The sequence below is a fragment of the Carcharhinus amblyrhynchos genome, chromosome 19, assembly GCF_965287045.1.
Source record: "Carcharhinus amblyrhynchos chromosome 19, sCarAmb.v2.hapA, whole genome shotgun sequence".
In the NCBI taxonomy this organism is placed as follows: domain Eukaryota; kingdom Metazoa; phylum Chordata; class Chondrichthyes; order Carcharhiniformes; family Carcharhinidae; genus Carcharhinus; species Carcharhinus amblyrhynchos.
This window is the reverse complement of record NC_137342.1, coordinates 33,062,250-33,077,828: the sequence shown is the minus strand read 5'-3', so window position 1 is coordinate 33,077,828 and position 15,579 is coordinate 33,062,250. Positions and strand designations below refer to the sequence as shown.

Here is a 15,579-nt window from a genome sequence, read left to right as displayed (position 1 = left end):
CATCACCTAGTGCACTAAGTAAGGGGTGAAAGAGGAGTTTTCACTGGACACTAATTAAGGGTGGGATTCCAGGCTGATGACTTCAATCCCTTCCCCAATTTAAGTACCCAAAGGCAGCTTTAACACCACATCTCAATTCAGAAAATTTGACAGAGATATAACCTGGGACTCTCTGGGTCTCTATGACTCAGTATCACATTATCTTTGACATTTTGATGCCAAAGTCATCAGACAACAGGTTTAATAATGACCGAGATAACTGAAGGATCCCAAAATACTTTCCTGAGTGCAAGCTCTTTCCCTTTTCTCTATCTCCTTTCTCCTCTGAGCACATTGCTGTCTAACCAACCTGTGAGTGGGACAGTGGTGCGGCAAGGTTTAAGGTGGAAGGTCGGATCTGTTGCATGGTTGTGGCAGAGGGTGAGGGCAGCAGTTCCGTTTCATCCATATCATCTGTGTCATCAATCATCTCAAATTCCTGCATGTCATCCTGGAAGGAGCAGATCTCGGTAACAGCCTGAGGTGCGCCTTTCAGATCCAGCATCAAACAGTCCTAGCAAGAGGATAAAGTAGAGAACACACATTAGAACACGAGGGAAATGAGAGAGCAAAACACAGGTGGGTGGGTGGGCACGGAGAAATCTCAACATGGGGTGGGGCGGAGGGAGAAGGAATACTGAAGAACCCGAGCACGTGGTACACAGAGGTCTCAGTATTGAATTCTTAAAAATCTAGAGGATGGAGATGGCAGACGGACTCTACCTTCACAGAAATTTGTAAAGGAAAATGAGAATTGCCAAGTCACTCATTTGGGCAGTGGGAAAGCTGTCTAAGTTAGTAAGTTAATAAGTGAATGGGACATAACACAGGATAGATGAGCAGAGGCACAGAGAGATAGAGTTTGTGTTTTATGGAGATTATAGCAATGCATACAAGTATTGGAAAAGTTAATCCAGGAAGTGACACACTACAGGCAGCTTGCTGAGTGCAAACGTGGGAAATTTGATGCGTCAGCTGCTATTTAACAGCAGTTGGAAATGTCTTAAAGGGAAGGTATGGTGGCAAAGTGGCTGTATTATTGGACTACTATCCAGAGGTTTGGATGACATTGTATCAAAACCATTATGATAAGAATTGAACTAGATGGTACACTTCACTGACTCTGCAAAATCCTGCTCACTAACACAGGATGGAACTTCCCAGGTTTGCCCGCAGTAGACATGGCTCATCATTGGCTGCCGGCAGGATCTTACGGTCCCGCCAATGTCAAATTGTAATTTGCATGGCTAGCCCATCCTGAAGATCCCAGCAGAGGGAAAGGCCAGAAAAATTCACCCTTGGAGAAGGATATCTAGTTTGGGAGAGTCTACTTCAGGCATAATCATTCTCACAAAATCAGACCTTTCAGTCAATGCCTCAGACTCTATCACCACAGATCATAGACACTGAGAGGAATAGTAGGCCATTCAACCCCTCAAGACTGTTCTACCATTCGATTTCCTCTAACCCAATGTCATATTCCTGTTTTCTCTCCATACTCTCGATGGCATTAAAGTTTTAAGAATTATCAGTCTCTGTCTTGAATACATTCAGTGACTTGGCCTCCACAGCCTTTTGTGGTAAAGAATTTCACAGGTTCACTATCCTTCGAATGAAAAGAGTTTTCCTCATCTCAGTCCTAAATGGTCTATCCTGGATCCATGTTAAACATCATTCGGAAGGAGGACTGAGAGTAAGAGCATAAGGTGAAGAACCTTCTACATCTATGTCGTAAATTAGGAGGTGATTTGTTGTGACTTCAGCAGAAAATCATTTATTAACAAATATACTATATGTACAAGATAAAGTCTGACTCATATACACATCTACTCACTATCTCTCCCTGGCTCCAACTGTGGATCCACCCCATCCCAAGACATGCACCCTTGCTCGTGAACATACAGGAAGCCAAACCAGTCTCTCCATAGAGTCCAGTCTGATCACATGACCCACAAAGGATCGTCCCCTTAATGGGGCCACATTACCACAATCCATCACCAAGGACTCATTAGAACCCCTAATGACCGAGCTAGCTTAGACTGGAAGGACATCTCTGCAAGACCCACCTTACAGCTGGTGGTTTTAAAAAAAAGCACACAAGATGAAAAGATACACTTAACATTGTCCTATCTCCTGCAAAAACATTTTGAGACTCATATACACAAGCACAAAATTAGAGGGTACACTGCTGAAAAGACACTCCATTGCGTAGCACAATAACTGTACAAAATGGATAGGTACAGAAAAGATCTAGCAGCTCAACATTGCACAGCTATGAGGTACTGCAGAACAGCAGCAGAATTACGACGAGACATAGATAGGATGCAAGACTGGGCGGAGAAGTGGCAGATGGACTTCAACCCGGATAAGTGCGTAGTGGTTCATTTTAGCAAGTCAAATGGGATGACGGAATATAATATTTAAGGGTAAGACTCTTGGCAGTGTGGAAGATCAGAAGGATCTTGGGGTCTGGGTTCACAGGACTCTCAAATCAGCTTCGCAGGTAGAGGATGTGGTTAAGGAGGCGTATGGTGTACTGGCCTTCATCAAGCAAGGAACTGAGTTTAGGAGTCAGGAGATAATGCTGCAGCTGTATAAGACCCTGGTCAGACACCACCTAGAGTACTGTGCTCAGGTCTGGTCACCTCATTACAGGAAGGATGTGGAAGCTATTGAAAGGGTGCAGAGGAGATTTACAAGGATGTTGTCTGAATTAGATGGCCTGCCTTTTGAGGATAGGTTGAGAGAGCTCGGTCTTTTCTCCTTGGAGAGACGAAAGATGAGAGGTAACCTGATAGAGGTGTAGAAGATGTTGAGAGGTATTGATCATATGGATTCTCAGAGGCTATTTCCCAGGGCTGAAATGGCTGCCACAACAGATTTAGGGTGCTGGGGAGTAGGTACAGAGGAGATATCAGGGGTAAGTTTTTCACTCAGAGGGTGGTGGGTGCGTGGAATCGGCTGTGGTGGAGGTGGATTCAATAGGGTCTTTTAAGAGACTTTTGGATAAGTACATGGAACTTAGTAAGATAGAGGATTTTAGGTAAGCCTAATAGATAGGGATATGTTCGGCACAACTTGTGGGCCAAAGGGCCTGTTTGTGCTGTAGTTTTTTTATGTTCTATGTTCTATATTGCATAACAATTCAGAACCTTATGGCCTGGCATATTCTTCAATCTTAACAGCACTATCAAGGCAAGAGACAAAGCCTGGTTCAATCCACAAATATCCTTAACTTCCACAATTGTGGAGCCCAGCACGAGTGCCAAGGACGAGGTTGGAGTGTTTGCAACAAGAGGTCCTGAGCGGGTGACCCATCCTGAGGTCCTAAGCATCACTGATATTAACCTTTAGCCAATCTGATTTACGTAATATCAGGAAGTGGCTGATTTCACTGGAGACAGCAAAGGTGAAGTATCCAGCAGCATCCCAGATGCAGTGCTGAAGATTTGCACCTCACAACTAGCCATGACCCTAGCCAAACCATTCTAACATGGTTATAACACTGGCATCAATCTGACAATGTGAAAAATTGCCCAGATAAGTCCTGCCCAAGAGACAGGGGGGGAAAAAAATCAAATCTGATCAATTACCACCTCGTTTATCTACTCACAATCAGTTAAATGATGGAAAGGTAATTGACAGTACTATTAAGCAGTACTAATGCTCACTGACTCTCAGTTTGGATACCACCAGGACCACTCAGTGCCTTACCTTATTATAGCTATGAAAAGTGCTGAATTCCAGAGACGAGCTAAGAGTCATCGCCCTTGGTCTCAAGATAGTATTTGACCAAAAGAACAAAATTGAAATCAATGGTACTCAGGGAAATCTCTATTGATTAGAGTCGTAGTTCGCAGAAAGGAAGACGATTATAATTTTTGCAGGTCAATCTCAGCTCCAAATACCTCAGAGCAGAGACTCAGGCCCAAACACCTTCAACTGCTTTATCAATGACCTCCCATCCATCATAAGGTCAGAACTTGCAATGTTTACACAGTGCCCAGTTCCATTCACATGTCCCTCAAATACTGAAGCAGTCCATCACTGCAAGCAGCTGGACTGGGACAACATTTAAATTTGTATTGAGAAATGGCAAATAACATGCATGCCGTGTAAGTGCCAGGCAATGACCATCTCCAACATGAGAAACGTGGCCACCTTCCCACGGCATTCAACTCATTACAATCACTGAATCTCCTCAACATCATGGGGTGTCACAATTGACCAGATACTCGATTGGACCAGCTACAACAGCAAATTAAAGACTGAGAATTCTGTAGCATGTAATCTCCTCTTGACTCCCCAAAGCCTGCCCTCTATCTCCCAGACACCAGTCAGGATTGTGATGGAACACTGTCCACTTGTCTGGATGAATCCCAACATAATTCAGGATAAAACAGCCCACTTGATTGCTACCCCTACCCCCAACCATCACCTTAAACATTCATTCCCTCCACTCCTGGGGCACCATGTCGGCAGTGTCTGCTATCTGAAAGATGCACTGCAGTAACTTGCCAAAGCCTTGCTGCCATTGGTGAAGCGAAGAAAATCAGGGAGGTACTAGTGGTCAGAGTGGAGGAAGTTACAGAGATTTGGTTACAGTATTAGATAACGGGATGTTTGAGGTCCTTTCCTTCCTTCTATTTCCACCCCCATTAACTCCCCCACCCCGACTGTTCTGCTCCTTCTGGCCCACAAAGAAACCAATAGCTGGCCCAACTGGGCCTAACTACTATCCCCAGTAGATTGGTCTGGACAGAAAGCCACTGCTTCTCCATTTCCTTAGACCTCAAGTTAAAGTCACAGATCAGGCCCTGGCAATGATATCAGTGCAGATCTCTTTCCTGTCTGCAACTTAAAATTGGAAGCAGGTACATCAGTGCTGGGAGGACTGTGTATTTAAACATTAAGTGCTCAGTACATTAAGAAAATGAAAATCCTTGCTGTAATCTTTATGTTCTTGTAGCTAGTAACCCTGCACGGTCAGGAACATTAATACAGTAAGAAGTCTCACAACACCAGGTTAAAGTCCAACAGATTTATTTGGTAGCAAAAGCAACTAGCTTTCGGAGGCCACCCTTTCATATATGCCCTGTTTGTGAATAGAGTTCCCACTCACCTGATGAAGAGGCAGTGCTCTGAAAGCGTGGCTTTTGCTTCCAAATAAACCTGTTGGATTTTAACCTGGTATTGTGAGACTTCTTACTGTGTTTACCCCAATCCAACACCAGCATCTCCACATCAGTAACATTAATCTCAGTGTTCATCTTTGGGGTGATTGTTTACTGGAGGGTGGAGGGACTGAGGCACAGAGCTGCTGGGTTACTGAATAAATTAGACAGATTTTTGATCGACAGGGGAGTCAAGGTGATAAAGCAGTGGGGGTGGAGGCTCTTTTTGGGCCACAGGCAGTAAAGTGGAGTTAAGGCCATGATCAGATCAGTTGTGATCTTATTCGGTATGGAGCAGTCTAGAAGGGCCAAATGGTCTACACCTGCTCCTTTTTTAATGTTATTAGATGTTACATGTGCCTATTAACACAGGGATAGGAATTGTTCAGCTGCAGTTCTTTAATGAATTGCTGCTGATGAGCTCTGGCAGCTGATGTACTCTTTTTGAAGTTTCATCATCCTCTCTCCAGTGTCAATTACTAGGGGACATAGGTTTAAAGCAAAAGATGGCAGGTTTAAAGATGTGAACGGTAAGTGTCTGGAATGCACTATCAGAGGAGGTGGGATAAGCAAATGCAATAGCAATATTTAAGAGGCATCTTGACAGATACATAAATAGGCAGGGAATAGAGCGATGCAGATCATGAAGAGGCAACATGCCTTTAGTTTAGAAAGGCATCATGTGTTGGTGCAGGCTTGATGGGCTGAAGGACCTGTTCCTGTACAATTCTTTGTTTTCTCTTCATTGTACTGAAGGTCCTTGTCCAATGGTGGCTCCAAATGCTGGCTTGTTGCTGAAGCTACTTACTGCTTTACAGCAGGAAACAATCTGACCTGTCCAGACAACAGAACTGTTGCTTGAAGACCCTGCTCTGTCCAGTAGCTTTCAGGTATCAATAGACAAAGCGATAAGAGTCTGCTCTGAAAGCAAGGCATCTGTCACTTATCTAAAGGAAGCACAAACTGCAGACTGACTGACTGACGTTACAGATATCCCCTATGGAACATGAAGCAAGCTAGAGAAACTGAGTTTGAAGGCTGCAGTAACCTTGACTGTAACTAGTTGCAGGACATGGTAGATGATGGTCTCACTATAGCCTCCAACCTGGCTATACATTGCAATCTATCTTTTTTCTATCTCTCTGACACTCAAATTCATGAAACGTTCCACTCAAGCTTGGGGCAATTGCTGCCAAGGCACAATGGGGAAAGGCCACTGTGTGAGGCCATTCAACCAATGTTCACTAAGGGTCTGATTTGATTTGTCATGTGTTGGGTACACTGAAAAGTTGTGTTTCTGGCATTCTTTACAAAAAAACATACCATTTATAGAGTACATAGGGGAAAAGGAAAGGAGAAAGTGTAGAATGTAGTGTTACAGTCATAGATTGGGTGTAGAGAAAGATCAGTTGAACATATGGTAGGCCCATTCAAAAGTCTGATGGCAGCAGGGAAGAAGGTGTTCTTGAGTTGATTGATATGTGGTTGCAGACTTTTGTATGTCTTTCCCAATGGAGGAAGGTGGGAGAGAATGTCCGGGGTGTATAGGGTCTTTGATTATGCTGGCTGCTTTTCTGGGGGAGTAGTAACTGTGTAAAACCCCTTGGACTGTGTGTTTAATCCCAACTGTATGTAAGTACTCAAGTACTGCAGAGTACAACATGATCGATGTATAGGGTTTGCAAAAAAATTGTACTCCAATTACTGAATTGAAGCACCTCAGAGAAAAATGTAAATATCATACTTTACTACTATAATAATTTGAAATGTGTCATGTCTCTTTAGATTTCATATGAATAAAGTATATTTTTGCAAAAATAAAACCTTTTTCTCAGCTTTTTGACTAAGATAAAGCATTGAATCAAGCGTGAAATCAGGTGTAATGTCAGTTCACATCAGCTTGGATCTTGTTTGTTTCTCTTATGGTAACTGTAATTTGGATTCAATTTGAATTGGTTTTTGGAGCAAGCAAGGAGATGGATCAAGGGCTTGTCCTGTCTACTCTGCACGCTGGCTTTGTAACTCTGAAAATAGAATAAAATGTTTTAAAATCGCTGTTTTAACAATTACTGCTGTGATTTAATACCATTCTGAAATTGAAGTAGATTTTACTTACAAATGCGCTCCCAAACTGAGAGGCTCGAGAATCCTCAGGAATTGGCCCTGGTGTCTCACCCCTATCTTTGGGGTTGAGCTGGCACCTATCATGTCTCCACAGCAAGAGACATCTAATTCAGGCTCCCTTGCCTCACTGTCAACAGATCTCAGGTAGGCTTGGAGAATAGAGGTGGAGTTCTTTAAGTAAGCAATGGGGGGGGGAGGGAGGGAGGGAGGTCAGTCTGATTGAGTCAGAGGAAACTCTCTGCTCCCCCTGGACCGGTTTTAAAACTATATCTTGAAAAATAAATAAACTTATGTTTAATTGGCAGGCATGGAAGAATCTTGAGCTCACTGGATTATTGTTGACTAATTTTATACAGGGGCTCTTCATCAAGTGTCAGGTCATTCAAACAAAGACAAAGGACCTGATGTTTGTTCTGTTTCGAAGAATGCAAACAATTCAAACAAGCAGACACAATTAGCAGTGGTCTAACATCTTTGCAGATTGCACCCAATGTTCCAATGCTAACTTGGTAGTAGTCATGTCCATTCTACTCCTGAAACATGGACGCAGTGCACACCTATTTCTAACTCTGCCTGCATGCTCGCTTTCGTCCTGAAATAAATACCTACTGCACTGTCTTTTAATCAGATTCATTTGGACTCAGAACCTGAAGCTGTGGCCCTCTTCACCTTCCTTAGCCTATTTCCCCTGTGCCCCACTGGCCTATGGAAGTCCTCTACATAGTTTTAAAAGTCAATCTTGGCATTGTCAAATCACAAATTTTCAATTTACATAACTATTTATGTTGGATATAGAGTTACCAACTATGATTAAATGTATTCCTGGAGGCTTCATCACATGACTTTCTCCCCCTCCCCCATTCCCTGACAGTCGGCTAACACATCCATCCATGAGACGAACTGCATTCCAGTGCTAACTGGAAAGCAGAAAGAACTCATTACACACTTAATCGATGCTTTATTGTCAGCCCCATCCCCATTTTCAATATGTTTACAGTTGGTAAAGTGAAATATTCAAAGAAAACAACGGAGAAAATATCTTTTTAATGGTCCAATGACCTTTCCCCAGGGTCACACACAGCAGTGTCCTGGAGTTTGTCAACAATCTTGGAGATTGACGATCCTAATGGGATAACGTTTGAGGAGAGAATCATCATGGTGGATTCAGGACCAAGGATGATAAACTCAAATAAACCCCCGTCCCTTTAAACAACAGTAAAATGCCTGGCATACACAATCAATATTTTTATCATTATATTGAGGGAATCGATGAGCTGAATCAGCAATGCCCAGGAAATTCAAACTTCTTGGCCTGGTGCCCAAGCTCCTGAGGGGCCTCTAGTGTTTCACTAATGAATCCTTCAGGCTATGAATAATTCAGTAAAATCTGCTTATGCACTGGGTAATGGGTTGAAAGAAGATGGGGGAGGGGGAGAGAAGCCAGTCAGTGTCAGTCACTGTAGCAAGGGCTGTTGACTACTTTAATGACCCCAAGCAAATATTAAACAAAATGAGACACTTCCCTGCCAACCTTGAGGACTGTAGTTTAACAAGTGTTTATTTTTGAATATTCATTTCATTTACTTTTGTATCGGTTTGTGCTAATGCTAAGGGAGTTGGAAGAGCCTCAAGTCAGGCCAGCGTGGTCTCTAAATGGGGCTGTATGTGTCGATGAATTGCATCATTTCTGAATTCCTAGTTTACTCTGTACAGGACTCCTCCTTCACTGCTTCTAATCCTCATCAGACATGTGGAATGATTCACGTTAATATACTGACAGGCTAACCACAAACCTCAACTGTAAGAGGTATATCCAATCGTCTTCACCTAAAATTTTCACTATTAAAAGTAGCAATAGTTTGCATCAAGCGAGGAGTGAAAACCATTTTGCATCGACATCTGTTCCATAGTCGCTGGTTACAGCGTCAGTGCTGCTCCATTTATCTCGGGCTGAAACAGCTGGAGGCTGGTGTTTTATCAGAAAGTGAGCCAGTGATTGACGTCAGTGCTGCAGATTACAGCTGCTCTCAGGTAGATTACAGCTGCTCTCAAACTCCTGCGACAATTTATTTTTCAGTCACCCTGGTGAAACGATCTCTGTCCTATTTAACTCCGAGATGAGTTTCTGGCCACATGTCCATGTTATAGCTAACACCGCCTATGACATTGCCTGACTCCACCCCTACCTCCGCTCATTTGCTGCTGATATTTTCATTCATACCTTTGTTGCCGCTAGACTTGATGATTCCAATGCTTTCCTAGCGGGTCTCCTGTCCTCCACTCTGCATAGGGCATCAGAAACTCTGCTGCCCGTATCCTCACTCACACCAAGTCCCATTAACCCTACTTACACTGGCTGACTTTTAAACAACATTTTGATTTTAAAATCTCATCCTTGTTTTCAAACCTCCCCATCGCTTTGCGCTTTTCTACCTCTGTATTCTCCTCCTGGCCTCCAACCCCCGGTGAACCTCCAATACTGGGCTCTTGAGCATTCCCGATTTTAATCGCAGGCAGGGCTGCCTTTAGTTGGCACGGCCATGGTCTCTGGAATTTCCTCCTTAAACTGCTCCCCCTCTCTAGTCACCTTGAAGTTTCTGCTTGAAACCTATCTCTTTGACCAAGCTTTTGATCATTGGATGTGGCTTACACTTTGTTCAAAAACACTTATTGAAATAACTTGAAGGGTGGGGTAGGGTTCCCGACATTAAAGGCGCTATATAAATGCAGGTTGTCTTTGCTGAGCCATCTTTATGACCAATTCAGTCAGCTGGACTCTAGGCTGCGGAGCTGGGCCATTGTCAGTCGGCTGCCAGTATTTGGTTACCCTCTTCACAAGTTATATTAAAGCTGAAGCTGTGTCCGCATTTGTGTGACTGGCATCATTTCAACTTGAGAATTACATTGCCTTGTAGCTCTGAAGGTGCAGTGTAACTGAAAGGGTGTCCTAAAGACGTGCTGGAGAACCACCGCCCCCCCGTCCCCTGGCAGAAGTTCCCAGGTAAGGTTTGCATGGCAACTGCAAATCACAAATATCAGATGGTTCCAACTGTCTTGCAGCAGTGGTTGCCCAGACAAATTTTGAAGAGCTGAAACCACTTCTATTTTTTGTTATTAATGTATGGCCCCACACTGACCCACCCCATATTCCCCACAGGATTCCCATACCCACTGGCTAGTCCCCCCACCAAAACATTGCCACACTCTTTACCTTTTTGTCCATGACGTCTTCTGTTATTTTATTTTGCCTGCCCTCCACCCTATACCAGATCTTCCCTTTTCTTCTTCCACCCCTCCTCCCATTCAACAGCAGAAAACATGTTATGTTCCTATCTCTCTTCAGTTCTGGAGAAGAGTGATATTCAACTCAAAACATTAACTGTTTCTCTCTCCAGTGATGTTGTGTGTCATATTATTATTGCAACAGCATCATAAGGTGCTGCCTTTATGAGAAAGCAAAGCGGTCAGGGCAATTCTGTGGCTGCTGGAGACATTCGGTTTGATGATTACTGCACACCAGGTGAAGCCTATGTGACACTGAATGAAAAATTATGACACGTCTTGAGGGGAATAATTAATTCCAAGAACCTGCTGGCCTCAGGAGAAGTGTCACTGGATCAGGACATCAAGGGCTTCCCTGGACATCCTGGTCAGTGTTGCTCCATCCACACAGCCTGATGGTCATGAACCCCCTCTTCCTTCTCCAAAAATTGGAATGCTCTACATGAAACTCCTCCAGCTCTAGCCCTCTGTGGATGACCATGGAAGCAGACTACCACAATCCATGACACCTTTGAAGGACCTGACTGAAGGGTAATCCCAATTGGTCAAGAGACCAGAATTGTATCATTGAGAGACCAATCACCTACTCAAATGGTGCCCCTTGTGGTGAGATGGTAGTGGTTTGATGACTCCTATACCTCCTGTTATGAAGATCTGTTATATAAAATATTTATGTCATCAGCTGGACATTCACGTGCATTGAGTTGTTTTTTGAAAACAACATTTTCTGCAAGCTAAAGACACTGCCTAATAGTAGCTACCATGTTACATTTGAGAAGTTGCTGCTTTTATGGAGATAGTGTGTCTATGGAATGAAGAGAGGTCACATGATCCAGATCTTGAGCCTAAAGATACAGGACTTTTAAATAGCCAAGGGAACTGCCACTGGGGCAGCAGCTTTAATCCATCTCTCTCTCTCTCTTTCCTGAGACCTCACTCAAAGTTGAGCTCTGTGTAATTTGTAAAACCCACCAGAAGACCTTATTGCTGCAAACCAAGAGTCCCTAAAGGAAAATTTGAATCAACACCACTATCTTCAGTGAGAAACCCCAGAACCAGTAGCTACTGTGTATGGGAACCCTTAAGCTGCAAACAATCATGTCAACATGAATAATCTGTTTTCTGACTTTGTTACTTATTTTTAATATCTAATACCATACAGAGTTCACTTTTTGTATGCATGGGGGAAATTGTGTGACTGGTGTGTCTGTAATAGTGGCCATTTGGACATATTTGTACATTTTAAATCTGTTGTTAATAATTTCTACATCTTTACCTGAATTAATTTTATTGCTGAAATTCACTCTTTACATGTTAACTTAAGGAACATGGCTGACTTTGCACTGAGCAGTTAAATATACTAAATTGGCAACAGCACCTCCCTTTTAAATTCAAATTCTGTTATAACCAACTCAGGAGGAGGACAAAGATATCGGTTCATCCCTGCTAACCTGGTTGTAATACTCCATGTGGATTGTACACTGATGTTATCAGCCATTCCTTTATTGGGTTTTGCTCATCACCCAACATGTTCTATGGATGCCATGAAAAGCTATGAAAGCTACAAATGACTGAGGATGAACGAATCAGGACGGCTTCCATGAAATCTAGTGCACACCTGAAAGAAGTCAGATTCCTACAATGCAGGAAGAGACCATTTGGCTCATCGAGTCTGCACCAACCACAATCCCACCCAAGCCCTATTCCTGTAACCCCGCTCGTTTACCCTGCTAATCCCCCTAACACTAGAGTCAATTTAGCATGGCCAATCGACTTAACCCACACATCTTTGGACTGTGGGAGGAAACCGGAGTACCCGGAAAAAACCCACATAGGCATGGGGAAAACGTGGAAACTCCACACAGGCAGTGAGGCCAGAATGGAATCCGAGTCCCTGGCACTGTGAGCAACAGTGCTAACCACTGTGCCGCCTGATTCATAGTCATACATTATCACGTTGAATGAACAGAACCTCTTTCTGTCAATGAAAACATCAAGCTAAGCTGATGTAGCCCTGATGGCCATATGGCTATGGTCAAATACGCCCCAAATCTTTTACTTGATTTGCAGATTGTGGGTATCATTGGCTAGGCCAACAATTATTGTCCATCTCCAATTGCACTTGAGAAAGTGGTGATGAGTTGCCTTCTTAGTGTTGCAGTCCATGTGGCGTAGGGAGGGAGTTCAAGGATATTGACCCAGCAACAATGAAGGTACATTTCCAAGTAAGTCTCACAACACCAGGTTAAAGTCCAATAGGCTTATTTGGTAGTAAAAGCCACTAGCTTTCAGGGTTTGCCCCTTTGTCAGGTATTTGACTTTAACCTGGTGTTGTGTGACTTTTTAACTGTGTTTACCCCAGTCCAAAGCCAGCATCTCCACATCATGAAAACATTTCCAAGTCAGGCTAGTGACTGACTTGGAGGGGAACTCCAGAAGGTGTACCCATATATCTGCTGTGCTTGTCCTTCTAGATACAAAAATGAGAAGGCATTGACTTCATTAGATCCACCACAAATGTAGTCAGTCATGGATTGAGGATTACTGGAGTTTTCTGCCTGGCAGGATTCCTTCAGACCTCAGACACAACCCTGAGAACATTCTGCAATTGAGATGATTAATTTCTGACCATCACAACCATCTTCCTTTGTGCCAAGAATGACGCGCAGGGATTAGTGCTGTGGCCCCCACTACAAACAATATAAATTAATGATTTGGATGAGGGAACCAAATATAATATTTACAAGTCTGCTGGTGATACAAAACTTGATGAGAATATTAGTGGTGAGGAGGATGTTAAGAGGCTTTGGGGTTATTTAGTCAAGTTGACTGAGCAAATATATGGCAGATGCAGTATAACCTAGATAAATGTGAAGTTACACCCTTCAGATGGTGAAATAGAATTGCAAAGTATTAGTTAAATGGTGATAGATTAGGAAGTGTTGTTGTACAAAGGGACTTGGATGTCCTGGTACATCAGTCACTGAATGCAAGTACAGAAAGCAGTTAGGAAGGCAAATGGTATGTTTATTTGTTTAGGGGACGTGGGCATCGCTAGCTGGGGCTGCATTTATTACCCATCCCTAATTGCCCTTGAATTGAATGGCTTGCTAGGGTGGGCCTGGAGTCAATTGCTGAGGTTCTGCAGTCACACCCAGAACAGGTAAGGGTGGCAGACTTCCTTCCCTAAAGACATTAGTGAACCAGATGGGGTTTTTTTTTACAACAATGGTTGCATGATTATTAGACTTTTAATTCCATATTTGTATTGAATTCAATTCTTATCAGCCATGGTGGAATTCAAATCCAGGGGATTACTAGTCCAGTGAAAGTAGCACTTCACTGCCACCTCCCTCATTGCATGAGGACTTGAGTATTGGACCAAGGATATATTACTGTAGCTGAAGTGGTATGGTTTCACCAAGGTACTGGTCTGTAATATCCTGTTTTTTCTCTCTCCCCTTTTTAAATAGCTGAGTTACCTCCAATCTGCCAGGACTGTTCCAGAATATTGGAAGGTAATAACCAACGCTTCCACTATTTCCATGGCCAACTCCTTTAGTACCCTGCCATGTAGATTATCAGGCCCTGGGGGTTTATCAGCTTTCAATCTCATTAATTTCTTCAGCATTTTTTTTTAGCAATACTAATTTCCTTCAATTCTTCTTCTCCTCACTAGACTCTTCGTTCCTTTACATTTCTGGTAAAGTATTTGCGTCTTCCTCTGAAGAGGGAACAAAAGTAATAGCTTGATTGCTCTGCCATTTCCTTGTTCTCTATTATAAATTCTGCTGTTTTGGACTGCAATGGAGTAACTTTTGTCTTCATCAGCCCTTTCTCTTTATAAAGAAGCTTTTGCAGTCCACCTTTATGTTACTTGTAAGTTTGTTATCTTCAAGTTTACTCTCATACTCTATTTTTCCCCTTAATCAGTCTCTCCTTTGCTCAATTCTAAACTGCTCCCAATCATCAGGCTTGCTACTTTTTCCTAACAACTTTAGAAGACTCCTCTCTGGATCCAATACTATCCTTAATTTAATTTGTTAGCCATAGTTTGGCCATTTTTCTTGTTGAGTTTTTGTGCCAGAAAGAAATGTATAGCTGATACAACGCATATATTAATTCCGTAAATATTAGTTGTCTATCCACCATCAAGTCTTTTAATGAAGTTCTTGCCTTTTAATGCAGTTAGAGACCCCTGGAGGAGGCTGAGATGGATCATCCACTTGAACTCCTGGCTGAAGATTGTTTTCTGGGAGAATGACTTCAGATAAGGCTGAAGCATTCGGAACAAACTCCAGTAATCCTCTGTACATAGCTGGCCACGTTTGTGGTAAATATGATGAAGGCCCTCATTTTTACAGAGCAAGCCTGTCTCCCAACTGATCCTGCTTTGGGTGGCCACCTGAAAGATCCCACATAGGTCTGAAGTGAGCCAGAAACAATTCAAAGTGACAGCCACTGTTAGTGGACATCCATCCATTCCTTGCAGCCCAAGATCCTCCTCCAGGAATGCGCACAGATCAGCCATTATTTGCTTCAATAGACACACCCATCAGCAGCATTTCTCTCAGACATGTTAAGAAAGCTGATCCTTTGTCAGTATACCTGATGTTGTATCTTCTCAACCAACACCTCTGATTCCGTATGCCAGGAGACAGATTTTGTTGCTGTTGCCATTGCTTCTCGCCACTTCTCCAGCCCACCTTTAGGTCAGTGTCCTGTATTTCCAAAGACAGCTCAATGACAAGAAACTCAGCTGCCAGATTTCCCTTGCATTTTTACAGTGACCAAGAATCAATCCTACTCCAGAATACCCACTCTGTCAGCATTCCCAAACCAAGAACTCTGCTTCAAGTCAGTGGCAATCTAGGAGCTCGTCTTCGCTGATTCCTTCTTATACAAAGGATTTCATTTCTGCTGCTTTAGTCCATGGCTTCCCACTCCATTCGGGTGAGCA

General features: G+C 43.0%; 1 protein-coding gene across 4 annotated transcripts in view; it reads right to left on the bottom strand.

Annotated features, from left to right (window-relative positions):
* mapk8ip2 (mitogen-activated protein kinase 8 interacting protein 2) overlaps nt 1–15,579 on the bottom strand; it is a 53,478-nt gene that overhangs the window by 21,068 nt on the left and 16,831 nt on the right. For all 4 annotated transcript variants that reach the window (XM_080207543.1, XM_080207542.1, XM_080207541.1 and 1 more), the window contains one exon: nt 350–553. In XM_080207543.1, coding sequence (XP_080063669.1) covers nt 350–553 — 204 coding nt within the window. The remainder of the gene's footprint in view (nt 1–349; nt 554–15,579) is intronic.